General features: G+C 36.8%; 1 protein-coding gene across 1 annotated transcript in view; it reads right to left on the bottom strand.

Annotated features, from left to right (window-relative positions):
- WDR72 (WD repeat domain 72) overlaps positions 1 to 19,707 on the bottom strand; it is a 202,648-nt gene that overhangs the window by 136,751 nt on the left and 46,190 nt on the right. The window contains exon 13 of the mRNA XM_007081860.3: positions 1,153 to 1,355. Coding sequence (XP_007081922.1) covers positions 1,153 to 1,355 — 203 coding nt within the window. The remainder of the gene's footprint in view (positions 1 to 1,152; positions 1,356 to 19,707) is intronic.

Genomic DNA, 19,707 nt, shown 5'->3' with positions numbered 1-19,707 from the left:
ACCTAAATCAAAGCTCTGAACCCAAAAAGCACACTGGACCCCTGCCTCTCCCCCCTGTACTCTGAAGCATAGCTTGAGCAGCCCATGGATCTTTCTTGAAGATGACACATCCTTTTGCCTCTAACCATACACATGGATGTGAGATAAACAAAACCTTATTTAAAGTCTTTATTAATAATATTTTAGCAGTCTTCATAACACTACTAAAATAATCAAAAATGTTAATAATATCAGCTAAACTTTGATTTAGAGATCCCATTTTTAAAAATATATCCCATTAATACTGAATATGAAAAAAAGCTTTAAGGTTCATAGATATGTTATTCATGAAAGTGAAACATAAAAAAACAACCCATATATTAATCCATAGGAAAATAATCTAATCAGTAATAGTATTCCCAAAGTATAGAGCACGATGTAGTCATTAAAAAGACATAGATAATATTAGGAAAATATGTTTACATGGAAAATACTCCATTAGATATATACATATAAATGACATAATTACAACAACATGATGAAGAGATAACTTAGAAATATAGATGACAAAAAAGATGGAAAAGTTCCTTAAAGAAATCAGATAAAATACCATATCATTTTAAAACTGAAAAGAAGAAAGCTGATCCAAATTTCAGTGAAGACTTGGTTTATGAAACTAAATGCAACTCCATCACTGTGTATTAATTGAGGCTTGGAATTCTAAAGAGCTGGTGATCCTACAGGTGCTGAGTATATCAAAAAACTTGTCCATACAATGATCCAGTTTTTGTAATACTGTTTTGGTTTATCTGTAATAACCATTTTAAAGAAGAGGTCATCTATACTCGACTGAAAAAATGGATGCAGAGCCCAGAATACAGCCCCTCCCCCAACTGAAAACCATGTGGAAGTCAAGAGTTAATATAAGATTGACTGAATTATGATAGCTAGAACCTATCTTGTCAAAAAGAATGCTATACCAAGCATAATAATCACTTAAAAATTATCCTGATTCACCCAAGATCATTTGGTAGATATGTCTGTCTGGTACAGTCATCTCTTAAGTTCTTGTTTTTGTGCTGATATTTAATTGCCTCATATTCATGAAGGCATATGATTTCTTACTTGAAGTTGATCATGTTTTCTGTGAGCAGCAATTTGGTTTGAACTTACCTTCCATGAAGACTCCACCTGCAGACCAGGGCAAGGTATTGGCCCAAATTGACAGGAGCTGGAGGGTCTCTGTTCTACACTTTTGTGCTTATGTGTCTCTGAGGTAACTGGAAGTGCAAATTCAGGCTTTAGAGGCTGTGAATCATCACAACAATTGAGAATTATTCTTGCTCTTTCTCCCGTTTCATGTCTTTCCAAAGTGCCTGGAAAAACAAGATTAGAAATTTTTAAAAAAATATGCATATCTTAAAAAATATGCAAAATATTTATCCCAAAAGGATGAAAAGAACAAAACACTTTTATCAGAAAAATCACAATTCTTTAAGTTATCATGCCTTCTTAACAACTGAAAAAGCAGCCTAGGAGCTTTCTTTAAATTATTCAAATCATCATCTTACAAAGGCTGAAATTATGGACTTGAAAGCTTATCTTCCCCTTTGTGCGTTTTTACCCACTGAAATCAACAGGGCATTCAATGTCTTTAACAGTAAAATCTCTTACTTATTATACAGTATGCAAGTGATCAATAACAACCAACTATGGAATATTTTAGTGCTGTCCCCTAGTGTTTCAACTCACAAACAACAGAGAACCACAGTGGTTTTTGCTTAAAAAAAGAGCTTCTGTTGGTAATATATATATACATATTTAAGTGGATGGAACACATAAGAACACAGATACTTTGTATTACTACCTCCTTCACTCAGGGGCCCTCACAACTTCAGGAATGCAGGCCACTCTAGAAATTCGTTATTGTTGTTGTTATTGTTGCTATTACGTCCTTTGACGTTTATTTATGTTATTAGAAAAACAACAACAACAACAATTCTTTGCCCTCTTCTCTGCCATTCCTCCAGTTCCAGAATTTCAAGGTTCTGTAACTTCAATCTAAAGTTAAAAGGAACAAGTACAAAACAGAGCAAAAGTATCAGAACACAATTCACAAGGAGTTAGTGCTTTTATAAAATATGATGCCAAACTCTCACTGAAATAAATATGAATTAATCATGACCACTGTCTCTTCCTTTGAATTATTCATTCTATGTTAAATACATAACCTATATCCTACTAAGTAAAGATGGTAAAGAAAATTAACTTGACATACAATCTTAATACAGATTTTGTCTCATATTACTCCTTCCCTATCAGTAAGAAAGTAGCTGTACTAATTGTTAAGAAAGAAAAAGGTAATTCTTACTAATAGTATTCAGAAAATATAAATTTAAGGGAATTACAATAAGAAAATAGAAAGAATTCCATACCACTGTGTCTTTAGATAAGTAGAAGATTACAACTACCCAGTCTTTTCTCATTGTTCCTTCTCTCTTCTGTATCATTTGGTACTTTGGATTCTAAATCACAACAGCTACAATGCTAAAATACTGGGTTGAAGTTTCATCTCTAGTCTCTTAACAATGATTTTTTTTTTCATTATAACATTTTTGCATTCATTAACTGACACATTTAGCATACAAACTCACAAGCATGTTATTTCTCTAGGCTTTTTGGTCCAGTCAAGATTGGTATATCTTGAACAAATAAAGCAGGCGGGAACAAGAAAACCCCTTCTCCCAAGGATGATAATAACAAAAGTTTCTCAAACCAAAGATAATACTTCTTACTCCTTTATGAAAAGGACTATGTTCCAGAACTTGTAACTGTGACACCTAACAAAATTCACTGACTTTCTGAGATATCTCTCTTTGCATATGGTATCACCATGGATATTTTCTCCTCATTGGTTTTCTGTGGCTTCTCAAACTATGATTTTTTAAAAATGATTTTGAGAATTCTTGGGAAAGAATTTACTGTACTTTGATACATATGATATGTGCCTATACTATACATTTTAGATACACACATTTATTACTCTATACCTAATGTCTTACACAAACATAACTATCTCTTGTATTTCTCAGTGATGAAAACAGTTTACCCATGAACTTGGGCAGTTGTAATCTATTTTCATTCATGGATAGATAAATAATCAACTTAGCATCTACTATGGGTCATTCACTGTGCCAGATGCTGGCAATTTATACTAAACAAGAATGGCTTAGTCCTGGCCCCTCTCTAGCTTACTTAACATCTAACGGTTGTGTAGAGGCAAGAAATATCTGAAAACTAATCTGCTATAATATTTAAAATAACACAAAGCTATTTTCACTGCAAACAAAAAATCTCGCATTCTAACAAAATGGTGGACACTTGGTTTTGTGAACAATAGTTTCCATCATGATTAACTGTAAAATATGTGAAGATAATTATGTGAGGCACAAATAAGACATAAGGAAGGACAACAGCTTTTAAAAGCCCTTGGTCAAAACCCTGAGAATGGATACATAGGGATTCCCAGGTATGCCAGATATCAATGCATTGCTGCTTAGTCCCAGGTTCGTCCTTCATTGCCTGTTCTGTGAAAATGGATATATGTTCTTTTAAATGTTTTTCCTGGGGCGCCTGGGTGGCTCAGTTGGTTGGGTTCAGGTCATGATCTCATGGTTTGTGGGTTCGAGCTCCACATCAGGCTCAATCCTGACAGCACAGAGCCTGGAGCATGCTTCGGATTCTAGGTCTTCCTTGCTCTCTGCCCCTCCCCCGCTCATGCTTTGTATGTTTCTCTCTCTCAAAAATGAATAAACATTAGAAAAAATTAAACATTTCTCCTTCAACAGCTGGTACAATGTCAACCTTTGAGGATAAAACATCATGGAAAATCCTAGTAGAAGAAAAGGTTCTCCCCAGCGTGAGCGGCTTCCCCAGCACTAGGCCTGTAGTACTTGGCAGCCAGCAGCACCCAGCAGGCAGCAGCCCCCTTTGGCACACCCTTTGTGTGGTTGTATGACACAGTACTCCCAGTGAGACATCTCCCTGTGAACAGCTTGCCCTAGCACCCTAGGGAGCATATTTCTTGCAAGTTCCACCACACCACACTGTACTATTCTATACCACACTCCTCTCCTCCACACCACACCCCACCACACCACACCAGCTTCTCTACCTTCCAGTGACCATAGCTATGACCTCTCCAGTAAAATTAAGATCTTCACCCTAAGGAATCTCTTCCATGGGCAGCTTATCTCAGTTCTAGGAGTAGTGGTTGCCTCTTAAATCTTCTATTCCTGTATTCTTTAGAGTTTTCTTTAGCTGTTATCAACCAATTCCTCATCAAATTCTTTGTGATAGTTAATAATTCTTCATATTAAACGTTCTCTGTTCAAATTACTGGGTCATTTCTCCCTCTTGATTAGACAGATTAATATACCACGATAAAACATTCTTGATACAGAATGTTCTTTTTAATACATCCTGAAATTAAGGAATTCACATAACTCCAGGGACATATTTAAATTGTTAGAAGAGTCTATAGCAAAACGAGTAACCTAGGAGGGATGGCATGACCCTGAGAAGGTCCAACAGAGCATGCCTTTGTAACTCTGATAAGCTGTCTCTGGCAACAGACAGAATAGTCACTGCTTCTTGATATTAAGGAAATATCAGAAAGTGAAGGTTTACAAAATTGCTTAATTCAACATGCAATTTCAAGAGAACTTTTGCTTTCCAAAGTGAACTCAATGATTACTATAACTTTCTTTTTTCTTTGCACTGTGCTACATCGAGAATACAAGCTAACTCACACTTAACTCTGCATCTGAATCAATCTGAACATGATAAGGACAGACATGTATGAGTTACATATTAACTTGCATGATAAGATCATTTCCTCTTTCAGGGTAGATATTATGTGAAAAATACCATAAAATCTATTACAGGTAAAATTGCACTGTATTAAAATGCTTTCTAGGCAATTACGTATCTTGCATTTTTTCTATTATTTTGTCATTAATATATGAGTTTTAATACAACTTATTCTAATCCTAAACTAATAATAGTACCCTTGAGGATGGAATCAATCCTAAGACAGCTTACAACAATTAGCGTCCTAACAAAGTAAAGGAAAGATGACACCAGTAAGCATTAGAAACACTTTTACTGACCCCAAACTGCTTATTCCTTTGAAAAGCAAGTGCACAGAATTACAAGGAGTAGCAAGATCCTCCCGGCAGAGCCCTAGGCCCATACTGACAATATTTCCACTTGTATATCCTGCTATTACCACCAATCCAACAGGGCATACCTAATCACTTTTTTTTCCTAACCAAAACTTTCCCTGTGACCCCCCGCCCCTTTTCAACCCTGTCCAGCCATTGTCCTCTCTACTTGTCAAGGATGACAGCATGGAGACATCACTGCACGGTGGCTACGAGAAGACTCAGCACCAGATTGCCCTGCACGTGAATCCTGGTTTTCCTTTATCAGTTGTGTGGTTCTGGGCAAGTCATTTTACATTTCTGCGCCTCTGTTTCCTCACCTGTGCAATGGGCTTAAATAATAATTCTCACCTCACAGGGTTACTATGAGGATTATATTGAACAGATATTTTATTTTATTTTATTTTATTTTATTTTATTTTATTATTAATTTTTTGAGACAGAGAGATGGTGCACATGAGCGAGGGGCAATGAGACAGAGAGAGAGAGAGAGAGAGAGAAGCAAGGCTCACCAGGGCGTGTGTTTTACCCAAAGAGGGGCTCGTGTTCACCCAAAGCAGGGCTCCAGCTCACCCAGTGTGAGACTCAAACTGTGACACAAACTGTGAGATCACGACCCGAGCTGAAGTCAGAGGCTTGACTGAGCGACTCAGGTGCCCATTGAGTAGATATTTTAAAAGGCTTAGAAGGTTCTGGCACACAGTGTATGCTGTGCTACATGATAGCCCCCCTATGACACATGACAAGTTCTAATTCAGACCTTTGTGAGCAGTTTAACAAACTTTCTTGGCTCTGTGGCTCTGGGATCTGCCTGACACCCAGGCCTGAGGTCACTGGGCATACGACCACAGTGGGCCCCCACTGTCTCCTACCTGCGACTCAAATCTCTCTTCAATCAGCCTTGTTTCTCAGGCTAGGTTATAATCACAATCAGTAGGATTATATATTTGACTTATTTTTTAATCCTCTTTAGTAAACCAGGCTGAAGTCTGGCCTAAATTAAAGGATAGATAAATACTTCTTAATGGATTATATGACATCAGCAACCTGGCTAATGATTTTTTACTGTGGCTACACTTGGGATTAAATCCAAACTCCTTGACCTATAAGTCATATTCTTGCCTCTGATTCCTCCCATGTCATCCTCCCCTTGCTCACAAATCAGATCTTTTTAAAAACATCCTTGGAATAAACAAATCCTTGCCTGCTAGGTCTAGCCATTCTTTAAGTATTAGCTGAATATCTCACCTCCTCAGAGATGCCTTCTAAAGAAAATCCTTATCCTCTCTTGCATTGTTTTCTATGTCAGCTTCTTCCCTTTATTTTACAGAACTTAACACATTTGTCATTGGTGTATTTTATTTGCTTACTTAAATTCAGGGCTGCCTCCTTACCAGATAATAGATAGATAGATAGAGATAGATATTGATATAGATAGATAGATATGTCTATCTATCTATATCAATATCAATCTCTATCTATATCTAGATATCTAGATATTTATATCTAGATATCTATATATATCTATATATCAATATAGATAGATACATAGATACACATTTTGGCAAGTATATATTCTATGAGAGCTTGCAACAAAGCAGGGCTCAATACCTGTTCACCGAATGAATAAGTTAAATGTTACCCTTTCCCTATAGCAGTGGAAGGAGAAGGCTATGAAGGCATCAGACCATAACAGGGTCCAGTGTGACAGGAGTTAATGCCAAACTATACTCATTATAAACGCTGACCCCAGCACCAAGAGATTGTCAGCCCTGGGAACAGTGTGTCATTCACATGCCTGGTACCTGCCCTACCTCTCCACTATGTTGCCAGGTCCTTCCTGATGCCTCGAGAATTTGGAACTGGAAACAGCGAATCAGTCTCCAAATGCAACATGTTGATTTATGGAGTGGTCATTTCATGCTCCATGGACTAAGGAGCAGAATATGCTAGAATACAGAGAGAAAAGACTAAGAAAATGCACAGGAAGAGACAGAAAATGCACAGAGAGGGAAGAAAAGGGAGGCAGAGAGAGGGAGAGAGAGACAGACCCTCAACTTTCTAGTTCTGTGTTTAGTCCTTTCTAAGGACTATTGCCCCTCTGAAGTCTCTGCAGCACACCCCTGAGTCCTTACAATAAGTAATTCTTTCTGATAAAACCAACTTAATTCGGCTTCAAACTGCTTCCTAGCTACCTGAAGGACCTAATAAAGAGGGAACAGAGATGTTTCTTCTATTGTTGAAAAGGCCGAGTTGAAGAACATCCAAACAGATATGTAAAGTTAACAGTGTAGAGTTCCAGGTAGTGGTAGAAGCACAGAGACAAAGGCTGAGGCATGAGCAGCAACTGGGTGCGGACTAAATCTCAACGAAAGAGTATCATCTCCAGGAGAGTTTGCAGTGAGATGTATCAAGACACCAGCATAAAACCTTTAGAAATTTCTGTACACAAAGAGGAAAGAAGAGGAAAAGAGGAAGACTCAGAAACCGTTGTAAATCAGTATGTTTCTAAAGGACAGCCATATTTTTTTTTTAATTTTTTTTTTCAACGTTTTTTATTTATTTTTGGGACAGAGAGAGACAGAGCATGAACAGGGGAGGGGCAGAGAGAGAGGGAGACACAGAATCGGAAACAGGCTCCAGGCTCCGAGCCATCAGCCCAGAGCCTGACGCGGGGCTCGAACTCACGGACCGCGAGATCGTGACCTGGCTGAAGTCGGATGCTTAACAGACTGCGCCACCCAGGCGCCCCGGGACAGCCATATTTTAAATGCATTAGCATTGCAGGGGCACCTGGCTGGCTCAGTTGGTTAAGTGTCTGACTCTTGATTTCCGCTCAGGTCATGATCTCATGGTTCAGAAGCCTGAGCCCCACATCGGGCTCTACACTGACAATGCGGAGCCTGCTTGGGATTCTCTCTCTGCCCCTCCCCTGCTCTCTCTCTCTCTCTCAAAATAAATAAATAAACTTAAAAAAATAAATAAATGCATTAGGATTCTCGATGCATATAGGATACCTATAGGGTTTCTTTTTTTGCCTGTTTTGATATATGAGTTTTAATATATGGCAAATAATCACTTTGTGATGTGCCTGTTATGAAATTTGATTTTGAAGTACCAAGCTATCTTAAAGCAAGATGTGTTACCATGAAGGATGCTGCTCTCAGTTGTGGGAGAAGAGCAAGGCAGAGTAAAGAGAATACTTTCAGATGATAAAATATGGCTTAAAGATGTAACAGACTTGAATGTCTACGTAAAGAAAGGGAAGAAGGAATAGTAATATTCCAACCGTTAATTCCTTTCCAAATAGCCAAAACTTGCTCCTTTGATTTTATGTCTCTTGTAATTGGCCCATATTTTTAATATTTGGTATCTTCTATCTAAACAGCTATTTCAGCTTTCACTAATAGTTACTTTCCAAGATCAACAAAATTATCGTGCCTATTACCAATTAATGGGTAGTTTTCAATTACTTATTTTAAGTCTCCAACCAGCCAAATTCTATCCTAATACTTAATAATTAGACCCACTAAATCAGTGGGAAAAGGAATAGCTACTATCCCAAAAGGAACAGAAATCATTAAAAAAGAAATCATAGTCACTTGATGAATCTATCTGCAAATGATCAGAAATAAATTGATTCAAAAATAATACCCAGATAGAGTAACATTGTATCACAATGTACAGAAACATTTTATTTACTTAAAGTTACACGTAAATAAATGTGACACAGTGACTAACTTACTATAATCCATGGTGCTTTTCCTCAGAACAATGCAGGAGAACATTTTCCTCAGAATAAAATTACTACAGGAACATAAAATCCTCCCAGGCCACTAAAACCATATATATTGTAAACCTACAAATTTTATTGTGTTTTTTATTTTAATTCCAGTATAATTAACATATGTCGTTAAATTAGTTCATATTAGGTGTGCAATATAGTGATTTAACAATTGTGTGGATTAGTCAGTGTTCATCAGAATAACTGTACTCATAATCCCCTTCATCTAAGTACCTCCACCATCGGTAACCATCAGTTAAACCTACAAATCTTAAACAATTTGTTTCACCAAAAAATAAAAACTTTTTTTTCTTTTTGGTTAAATAGTCTCCACTTGTAGCACAGAACCCAGCATGAGGCTTGAACTCATGACCCCAAGATCAAAACCTGAGCCAAGATCAAGAGTCAGATGCTTAACTCACTGAGACACCCAGGTACTCCTAAAAACATTTTCAATTAAATATTCAGTTACTGTGGGATTGTGAAAAATCAAAATTTGGTAAATAATTCCTATTATGGAATTAGCAGTGAATATAAATTGTACTTATATGAAGAACGCTTACAACAAAAACAAAAAATATGTACGTGGATACATTATAGAATTAAGTCTCTTTTCAGGCCAGCATTTTATAACTGATTCCACCACGATATTGGGCTGTGAGAGACAGGACAGAAATATTTCAGAGTACCTATCTCTAAAACAGAATATAGTAAAAAAAAAAAAAAAAAGGCCTCATTATCAAATTTAGCAGTCAAATTCATGAAATCAGGTTTCAGCAAAACAGCTAACTGACAGCTGTCATCAAAATCCACTTATCAAGGAATTTGACCACTGGGTCTGTTGTAAGATTTATCATTTATCTTGTTACACACGAAGTTCATTGCCTTTTTTCACAGAAGAGTATGGAGATGGACTGGGTGTCCCCTTACTAACAAAACCATTTCACAATTATTGCATCTTACTCCAGAAAATGTATAACTGATGGAGATTCTGACCAGAGATGGAGAATCCTGAAGGTATCAAACGTAGCTAACTAGAAAGTAAAGGAAGGGTGGGGAAAAGGAAAGGACCTGAAAACATTAAATTAGGCATAAAGGTACACACGGTCACTCCTCAATATACTTGAATAAAATATATTCAGCTGTAAAATAGGTTGTCAAGGATGTGGCTCATTTTGTTCCATATAGAGGTCCTAATATGATAACAGACTTACAATTGGCTTGGAGTCAAACTTCTACACCTGAAGGCTATATACATTTTTACAAAGTCCCTGACCACCACGACCTTAACCCCAGCTCTGTCACTGCCTCCAGCATATTCAGAGCAATACTGGGACTTATCAGCTGGGCCACACTCAACTCTCACATTGAATCCTGACCGCTGACCTCCAGAAAAACAGAATAAAGGGGTGGGGGTGGGCTGAAAGAAAAAAAAGGCTTGACACACACAAGGGTGTATGGTTGCTGAGATGTATACAGAATACAAATAATGAATTCATTTTAAATAAATTTTAAACTAACATTCTCTTTACAAGGTATTTACTTAAACATGTGCTAACACCATAGAATCTCCTATGACTAACTGAATTTTTAACCTCACTCTAAACTTAATACAATTTACAATTTAAGAGGTGATAGTCACAGAAAAGTGTTTGTGTATTATGATGTGAAGAATGTATTTAAGTTTATAATTACCCATCATATACAAAACATTAAAATTGTACTGCTTCTGAGTTTTGCAAAATGTCATTCACTCTGTTTTGATTTTTTTTAAAGCTGGTATGTGTATTTTTTAATTTTAAAATATTTCAAGAATAGTTTTTTTTTTCCCCTCTCATGCTCTTGGTGGAAGGTTAAGTTAATTAGAGGATACAATATCCTTGATGAGATTTGATTCTATCATTTCTTCACTTAGGTAAATATCTTGCTGAGTTGATCTGGAATTTTCCCTGGATAGAGGAATTATATTGGGAAAGAAAAAAATGGGTTACAGTCTCCTGAAAAAGGTGCTGGATAATGGGTGAGGGCATATGAAAAGTCTCCTTTTTTAGGGGGGTGGGTACAGTGGAGCTGGGAGGCAAAAGCATTTAATTGCAATCAATTTTCCCTTTGGGACATGGCAGTCTTTCCCTGAGGCAAATAATGGGTGATCAGAGCTCCAGCAGGCGTGTCAGGGTTTAGTTCGAAAACACCAATGCTCTGTGTACCCTCACTATAGTCCTGGCTCCCCAGGCCATCTGTAAAATTTCATTCCCTATTCCTTTACCCAATAATCTTTTCCCATCTCTTCAATCTTCTATCCCATGGACTCACTCGGCCATGGGAACCTCCAGAAAGAATCCTACCTGAACACCAATATGACAGGCAGAATTCTAAGAATAATCCCCAGTGACCAGATCTTCATGTGATGCCCTCCCTGGTGACTATGATGGAATAGCACTACAATGATTATGTCGTGACACGGCAAATAAAATTAAGGCTTCTAATCAGCTGACCTTAAAATAGGGAGATTATTCAGGTGGGTCAGGCCTATTTAGGTGAGACTTTTAAAAGCAGAGAATTTTCTCTAGCTGGTGAATCGAGGGGGAAGTCAGAGAGATTTAAAGCATTAGAGGGATCCAAAGTGTCATTACTGGTTTGAAGATGGAGAAGGCCACATACAAAGGTCAGAGTGGCCTCTAGACAGTGACAGCTGGTGAACAACCAGCAAGGACCTCAGACCTACAGCCATAAAGATCTGCCAAGGATCTGAATGAGCTTGAAAGTGAGTGAGTTGTTCCCCAGGGCTTCCAGCTGAGATCCCAGGTGGCTGAACCTTGAATTTGGCCTGTGACCAAGCAGAGAACCTAGCTGATCTCACTTTGGCTTCCTACGTATGAACCAAGACTGTAAATGGACGTTGCTTTAAGTGAGTAAATTTGTGGAAATTTGTTACACGGCAACAGAAAGCTAATACAATTAGGATTTGCAGTAGTGCTTTTACTTTGGACCAGATTTAGACCTCAAATTTGTTTTTCTTTTTTCAATTATTTCATGTGAAATTTCCTGCTTCATAAACTAGTCACATAGAGTCATCAAGTCATAAAAACTAATAAATGTGAAGACTGGTTAGACATTTACTTCTTTTTAAATAACCCCTTCTCTCATCCTCATGCTCTATTAGGAGCCATGAAGGTATTTGTTAAATAGCTGGTAATAAACAATCATATAACACATGAAAAAAAATGCCTTTTAGGGGTGCTTAGGTGACCCAGTCTATTAAATGTCTGACTCTTGATTTTGGCTTAGATCATGATCTCATGGTTCCTGAGTTTGAGCCCTGCACTGGGCTCTGCACAGACAATTGGAGCCTGCTTGGGATTCTCTCTCTGCCTGTCTCCTGCTCGCTCTTTCTCTCTCAAAAAGAAATAAATAAACTTTAAAAAGCACTCAATTATTTTGGAAAAAATCATATGTAAGATACATATTTTTCCTCCTCTTTATCATCATTATCACCATAATTACTATTAGCTACCACTGAGGCTTTTTAAGTGCTAAAGCACTTTGCTTAGCACTTAATATACATCTTATTTAACTTCTATTTAATTTTATTTATTTTTATGTTTTTATTTTATTTTTCAGAGAGAGAGTGTAAGCAGGAGAGGGGCAGAGAGAGAGGGAGACACAGACTCTGTAGCAGGCTCCAGGCTCCACCACAGACCATGAGCACTAGCATGTTCAACATTGAGGGTTTTTTTTTTTTTTTATGTTTTATTTTATTTACTTATTTATTTATTTTTGAGACAGAGACAGCATGAGCAGAGGAGGGGCAGAGAGAGAGGGGGACAGAGGATCCAAAGCAGACTCTGTGCTGGCAGCAGAGAGCCCAATGAAAGTCTCAGCCTCACAAACCAGCAGATCATGACCTGAGCTGAAGTTGGACATCAACCAACCAAGCTACCCAGGTGCCCTAACGCTGAGTCTAAAATAGTAGATAATGTTTGGGGTGCCTGGGGGTTCAGTCAATTGAGTGGCCAACACTTGATTTCAGCTCCTGTCATGATCCCAGGGATCCCAGGCCCTCTTTCTCTCTCTCTCTCTCAAATAATAATAATAATAATAATAATAATAATAATAATAAAGTAGGTAATGTTTGGCTGGCAATATGGAGAAGAGAATTGAAGAGTTTGACTGACAAGGTAATCAGTTAGGAAATTTTCAATAGTTTATGCAAAAGATAATAAAAACCCCAATCTAAATCTATGTCTAAATCTATGTCTCTAAACCATTTTATTTTTAAACGTTCTTGGCGCCTCTGAAATGTATAATTCCATGTTTTACTGGAGGCTTACAAAATGCACCATATAATTTATCTTTCAATGATCAAAGTTCATCACCAGACACTGTTGATAGTATTGGGCCCAGGAAACAGTAATTCCCTCTGAGATTACTGATCAGGACTGTCATCAAATGAACTGTTTAGGTTTCTTACATAGCCAGGGGCCTTTGGTGGATTCCTAACTACATAGAACCATTTCCTTATCCTTTAGCCAGAATATGTTTATTTTTTTAATTTGAGTAGAGTTGACAGTGTCCAACATAGTGATTAGACAAATTTATAAGTCATGCTATGCTCACTGAATGTGTAGCTACCATCTAACACTACACATCACTATTAAAATATCACTGATTATATTTTTTATGCTGTGGCTTTTATTCCCATGACTTATTTATTCCATAACTGGAGGCCTGTATCTCCCACTCCCCTTCACCCATTTTGCTCATCTCCCTATCTCCCTCTCCTATGGCAAATGAATTTGTTCTGTATATTTATAGGTCTGATTCTGCTTTTTGTTTGTGTATTCAATTTCTTTTTTTAGAATTCACATATGAGTGAAATTATACAGTGTTTGTCTTTCTCAGTCTGACTCATTTCACTTAGCATAGTACTCTATAGGTCCATCCATGCTGTCACAGATAGCATGATCTCATCCTTTTTTATGGCTGTGTAATATTCCATTATATATAAATATATATTTATATATTAAAGAATATAGATAGGTCTTCTGGCATCAGCCATTATCTTACTCAGTGAATTAGAATTAGATTCTAAATTAGAAGATAACAATGGAACATTATTCAGCCTTAAAAATAGAGAGTGATCTGACACGTGTTACAACACAGATGAACCTTAAGGACACTATGCTAGGTGAAATAAACCAGTCACAAAAAAAACCCACAAATATTGTATGATTCTACTTATATCTTATATCATATAAGTATGATTCTACTTATATGAGTAATCAAATTTATATAGAGAGAAAGTAGAATGATGATGGTCAAGAGCTGAGGGGAGGAAGGAGTGGGAACTTATTTCTTAATGGATACAGAATTTCACTTGGGGAAGATGAAAATGTTCCAGACATGAATGGTGGTGATGGTTGCACCACAACAATGTGAATGCACTTAATGCCACTAAATGGTGCACTGAAAAACTGTTAAAATAGCAAATTTTATATTATATATATTTCACCACACACACAAAAAGCAACTCTGTTGATGAGACAGCTCAAGGAAAATACAAACAAAAAGATAAGTACACTGAGAAGAGACAGAGGGAATGATAGAGAGGGCTTGAGGAATCAGCACAATCTGAGAAACAGGCGCTGTTGGTTATTAGGGGAAGGGGATGCCATGGAAGGCTGCGGGTGGAGAGAAAGAGACAAGAAGGACATTGGTGACAGTGACTGCAGAGAAGTCAAGTACCTGCCACCCAGAGGATGACAACTGAACCTGGCAGTGAGGGAACCTCAAGAAGAGGAATAGTCTAGACAAAAGCCAGATTAAAATACGTTCAATAAAGGGGAGACAAGAAAGCAAAGACACAGGGTGTAGATGGCAATTTGTAGGAAACTATCATTTACTTTGGGGAGAATGACAAAGATAATAGAAGCTCACAATTCCTTATCCAAAACATTTAGATCCACAAGGTTTTAGAATTCAGGATTTTTTTGATTTTGGAGAGATAAGATAATGCACATATGTTTATTGTTAAATAGCTGTAGGAGAGTCTTGTAGAGCAGACAGTAATCAAACAAGTCATTTATCTGCAGAAAAAAAAGAATATTTACACTCAGTGGAATAAATAACCTCATGTGAGTTAAGATTTGGTTTTGTTGCTTTACCACAACTAATAAAAAACACTTTTTTCAGAGCTTTTGAGATTTTAAATTGTGGCAAAAAGAATGTGAAGCTGTACTGAAAATAATCAGTAGCCAGGAGGCCAGAAGTAATGAAACAGATAATCTCTGAGATGAGTTGCTAGGATATTCAGTTTACGATAACATAGGATATCACATCATGCATTTGACTTCTCCTTTTTTCTATACAGGTAAGCTAAGTCATCTAATTCCAAACCTCAGGTTGTACCGATTGTTTTTTCTCTGTCATCTAAATTAAATTGTGATATGCTAAAGATTCTTTTAAATCAAGTGCTTTAAAGAAAACACAACTTCTTTATGAAATCAGTGATGATGGATAGCTTTGCTAATAGACCAATTTTGGGGGAATGGTCATAGTTGTAAGAAATGGAGACAACAAAATTAATAAAAAATTATGGCCATAAAATAAGGAACATATTAACAATGGGGTGTTCAAACTAGACTTACAAATGATGCTTCTGGAAGTAAGAAAAATGTGATGATTAAAAAAAAGTTAAACCTCCAGTGCAAATCATGGCTTCAAAGTAAATTGTTTTGTCAAATCTTTGTGTGTGTGTGTGTGTGTGTGTGTGTGTGTGTGTGTGTGTGTGTCAAATCTTCTTATTCCAGTTACTTTCCTAGAATCCTAAGCCCTAAATGTTCTCAGTTCTGATCTATCATTTAGTTAAATGATTTGGATAAAGTCTTTATCCAAATGGATAAATAAAAGACTTTATCCAAATCATTTAACTAAATTTGCAAAAATGATTTGCTATCCACTTAAATGATGAACTAACTATAAGATGACATCCTGTGTCCCTCAATGGAGCTTCTGTTACTCTGATGCTTCCAAGTGGCTGCAAAAAGCTCTTTGTCTTCTCAGCACGTGGATGTAGAGGGGGAATGGAATCCACATGCACTTGAATGTGAAAAGGACTGGGGAAAATAGTGGACCAATCCATGCCCAGGACTTTTGGACAGGCTGAGATTAGCAACCAACCTTTTCTATAGCACACAAGATAAAATCTGGCATTCCCACAGTCAACTTCTCTGCTCACCACTCCTAGTCAAGGATTTGACCTTTGGATTTCGTTTTCACCTGATTCATCCCTAGAAACATAAAAGGCTCTTCCCATCAAATCCTAACAAGTTAGTGGCAGAGGTTGGATATTATTGATACATTCAGATGAATAAAGTGCATCCAATATCCTTTATCTTTTAGCAAGATCAGAGAACCTACTTTCCCAGAGAATAACAATCATTACAGTCCACTGAGTCTTGCTTTCCAATCATTTCTGTGGCAGCTGGCTACTGGGAAGTTGCTAGGGAATTGAAAGGCAGCATGAGGAGGGGCAGATGGCTCCTTTGGGTTTATTTTGCCAAATATGGCAGCTGTGAAACCCACTAACGTTCCAGGTGTCCATATAAAATGCTTGCAGAAGGGGCCAAACTAAGGAGGAGCCACAGAGCAACCATCCCGATGTGTTCTGCTGCTGTGGAATAAGCTCCTGAGAACATTAAAGTCAGATATGTAACAGAAGTATCCAACAAGCACTTGATCCAAAAGTGTATTTAGACTGCAGAAATCAGCTAAAAGTGGTAATAGCAAGTATTTTCTTTACCAAAGTAAAACCCAGGAAGATAGCAATTGACAAGGTAAACAATAAGGCAGTTAAGGGTACTACTTAATTGGTCAAAGTAACTTTAAGAGAAAAAAATATTTAGCTTTATCATTTGAATGAGACTGTATTGATTTTCATATAAGTTTCGGAGCATACAAAATGTTCCAAAGATATCCTGCAAATATCACAACAATATGCCTAATACATATTAACATGATAGGAGATTGAAAAAAAAAAGGTAGGTTGAATAATACCTTAATTAAAAGGGACACACATATACATACACATAAACACCTATGTATGTGTTTTACCAGATAACAATTCATCATATAATGTAGATTTTTAAAAATAAGTCAGGAATATCTAAAAATAATATAGAACCATGTTCATAGGAAGTATAATTCTGTAATAAAATGTAGATAATTGTTCAAATGTTTATAACTAGTAAGAATTGACAAAGAAGCAAATCCAAATTTGGGGAAAAATTATTTGTGTTTATTTTAATAACCTTTCAATGCGATATCTAGATTTTAAAGAGCACAGTAGAAACTACCTCATGTAGATAACATTTTCTCTTGAATTTTTCTACATCTGTGGAATTTCCTCACTTTGAAAAGATTGTGAAATTATAAGATCAAATTAACATTTATATAATTTCACCAAACTAGAGATCTATGTTCACTAGCTAGAATTATAGAAGACTACTCTGTGTGTGTGTGTGTGTGTGTGTTTAGTGTAGGAGGTGTGAGCATGCATTCACGTGTGTTTGTGTGTGTGTTCATTTAAATGTGTCTAATAATGTAATGTAATAATTTATATCAATGTAAAAAATATACAATGAGCCTTATATGCTACTCTTCAGTGATACAGTGTTCATTGTTGGATTTGATTTAATAAGGTTAAATTACTTATTGTATTTTTGCTCTGATATATGTATGTGTATCATACACATACAGAAAGCTCTTAACTTCTTTTTATGCCATGAACCCCTTCAGCAGTCTGGGGAAAGGTGGTGAACCAGCCTTTTTTTCACAATATTGGTTTAAAATGTCAAAAGTAAGGGGCCACTGGGTGGCTCAGTCAGTTAAGCGTCCAATTTCAGGTCAGGCCATGATGTCACAGTCCATGAGTTCGAGCCCCACGTTGGGCTCTGTGCTGACAACTCAGAGCCTGGAGCCTGCTTCAGATTCTGTGTCTCCCTCTCTCTCTGCCCCTCCCCTGCCCATGCTTTGTGTCTCTCTATCTCAAAAATAAGTAAAAACATTAAAAAATTAAAAAAAGAAAGTAAAATGTCAAAAATAAAATACATAGTATTACAAAGGATATCAATTATGTTGAAATGCAATAATCAAAATATATTAAAAACCAAACTTATATGCTTCTTTATTAAAGCATGAAATGACAACAGCTAGTGGTATACCTAAAAGTTTATGGCAGTGGGAAACATAAATGGTACTCTGAGGTACTGGTGACAATTGTGGTGCAATATGAAAATATCTGTGACATGTATTGTTTACAATGTCACAGGTAATGCTAATATTGCTGTGAAGCATTTGCTATATTCAAAGTGGAAAGAAACACTTCATTTCATTTAGCATTCTCTTTAAAAAGGAATTTGTGGATCGTGGAGTCAGTGTAAGGTTAGGTTGTGTACCTGAGACCTTAATCCTTCTTTAGGAAGGCATGGATTGCTATATACTTCCCTCTTAGGACCGCTTTTGCTGCGTCCCAGAGGTTTTGGGCTGTGGTGTTATCATTTTCATTGGCTTCCATGTACCTTTTTTTAATTAATTTTTTTAAGTTTATTTATTTATTTTGAGAGAGACAAAAATAGTGCAAATGGAGGAGGAGCAAAGAGAGGGAGACAGAGAATCCCAACCAGGCTCTGCACGGTCAGCTTGGAGTCTGATGTGGGACTTGAACTCACAAAACTGTGAGATCATGACCTGAGCGGAAACCAAGAGTCGGATACTTAATTGACTGAACCACCCAGGCACCCCAGCTTCCATGTACTTTTTAATTTCCTCTCTAGCTTCTCGGTTATCCCATTCATTCTTTAGTAGGATGTTCTTTAGTCTCCAAGTATTTGTTATCTTTCCAAATTTTTTCTTGTGGTTGATTTCGAGTTTCATAATGTTATGGTCTGAAAATATGCACAGTATGATCTCAATCCTTTTGTACTTGTTGAGGGCTGATTTGAGTCCCAGTATGTAATCTTTTCTAGAGAACGTTCCATGTGCACTGGAGAAGAATGTATATTCTGCTGTTTTAGGATGAAATGTTCTGAATATATCTGTTAAGTCCACCTGGTCCAGTGTGTCATTCAAAGCCATTGTTTCCTTGTTGACTGTCGGTTTAGATGATCTCTCCATTGTTGTAAGTGGGGTGTTGAAGTCCCCTACTATGATGGTATTATTATCAATGAGTTACTTTATGTTTGTGATTAATTGATATATATATTTGGGTGCTCACACATTTGGAGCTTAAATGTTAACAATTGTTAGGTCTTCTTGGTGGATAGACCCCTTAATAATGATATAATGCCCTTCTTCATCTCTTGTTACACTTTATTTTAAATCTAGATTGTCTGATATAAGTATGGTTACTCTGGCTTTCCTTTGTCGACCATTAGCATGATAGATGTTCTCCATCCCCTTACTTTTCAATCTGAAGGTGTCTTTAGGTCTAAAGTGGGTCTCTTGTAAACAGCATATAGATAGATCTTATTTTCTTATCCATTCTGTTACCCTATGTCTTTTGATTGGAGCATTTAGTCCATTGATATTTAGAGTGACTACTGAAAGATACGAATTTATTGCCATTATGTTTCTTGTAGAGTTGGAGTGTCTGGTGGTGTTCTCTGGTCCTTTCTAGTCTTTGTTGCTTTTGGTATTTATTTATTCATTCATTCATTCATT

This window comes from Panthera tigris, chromosome B3, assembly GCF_018350195.1.
Source record: "Panthera tigris isolate Pti1 chromosome B3, P.tigris_Pti1_mat1.1, whole genome shotgun sequence".
In the NCBI taxonomy this organism is placed as follows: Eukaryota; Metazoa; Chordata; class Mammalia; order Carnivora; family Felidae; genus Panthera; species Panthera tigris.
The sequence above is the reverse complement of the archived record's forward strand: the minus strand, read 5'-3'. Positions and strand labels throughout refer to the sequence as shown.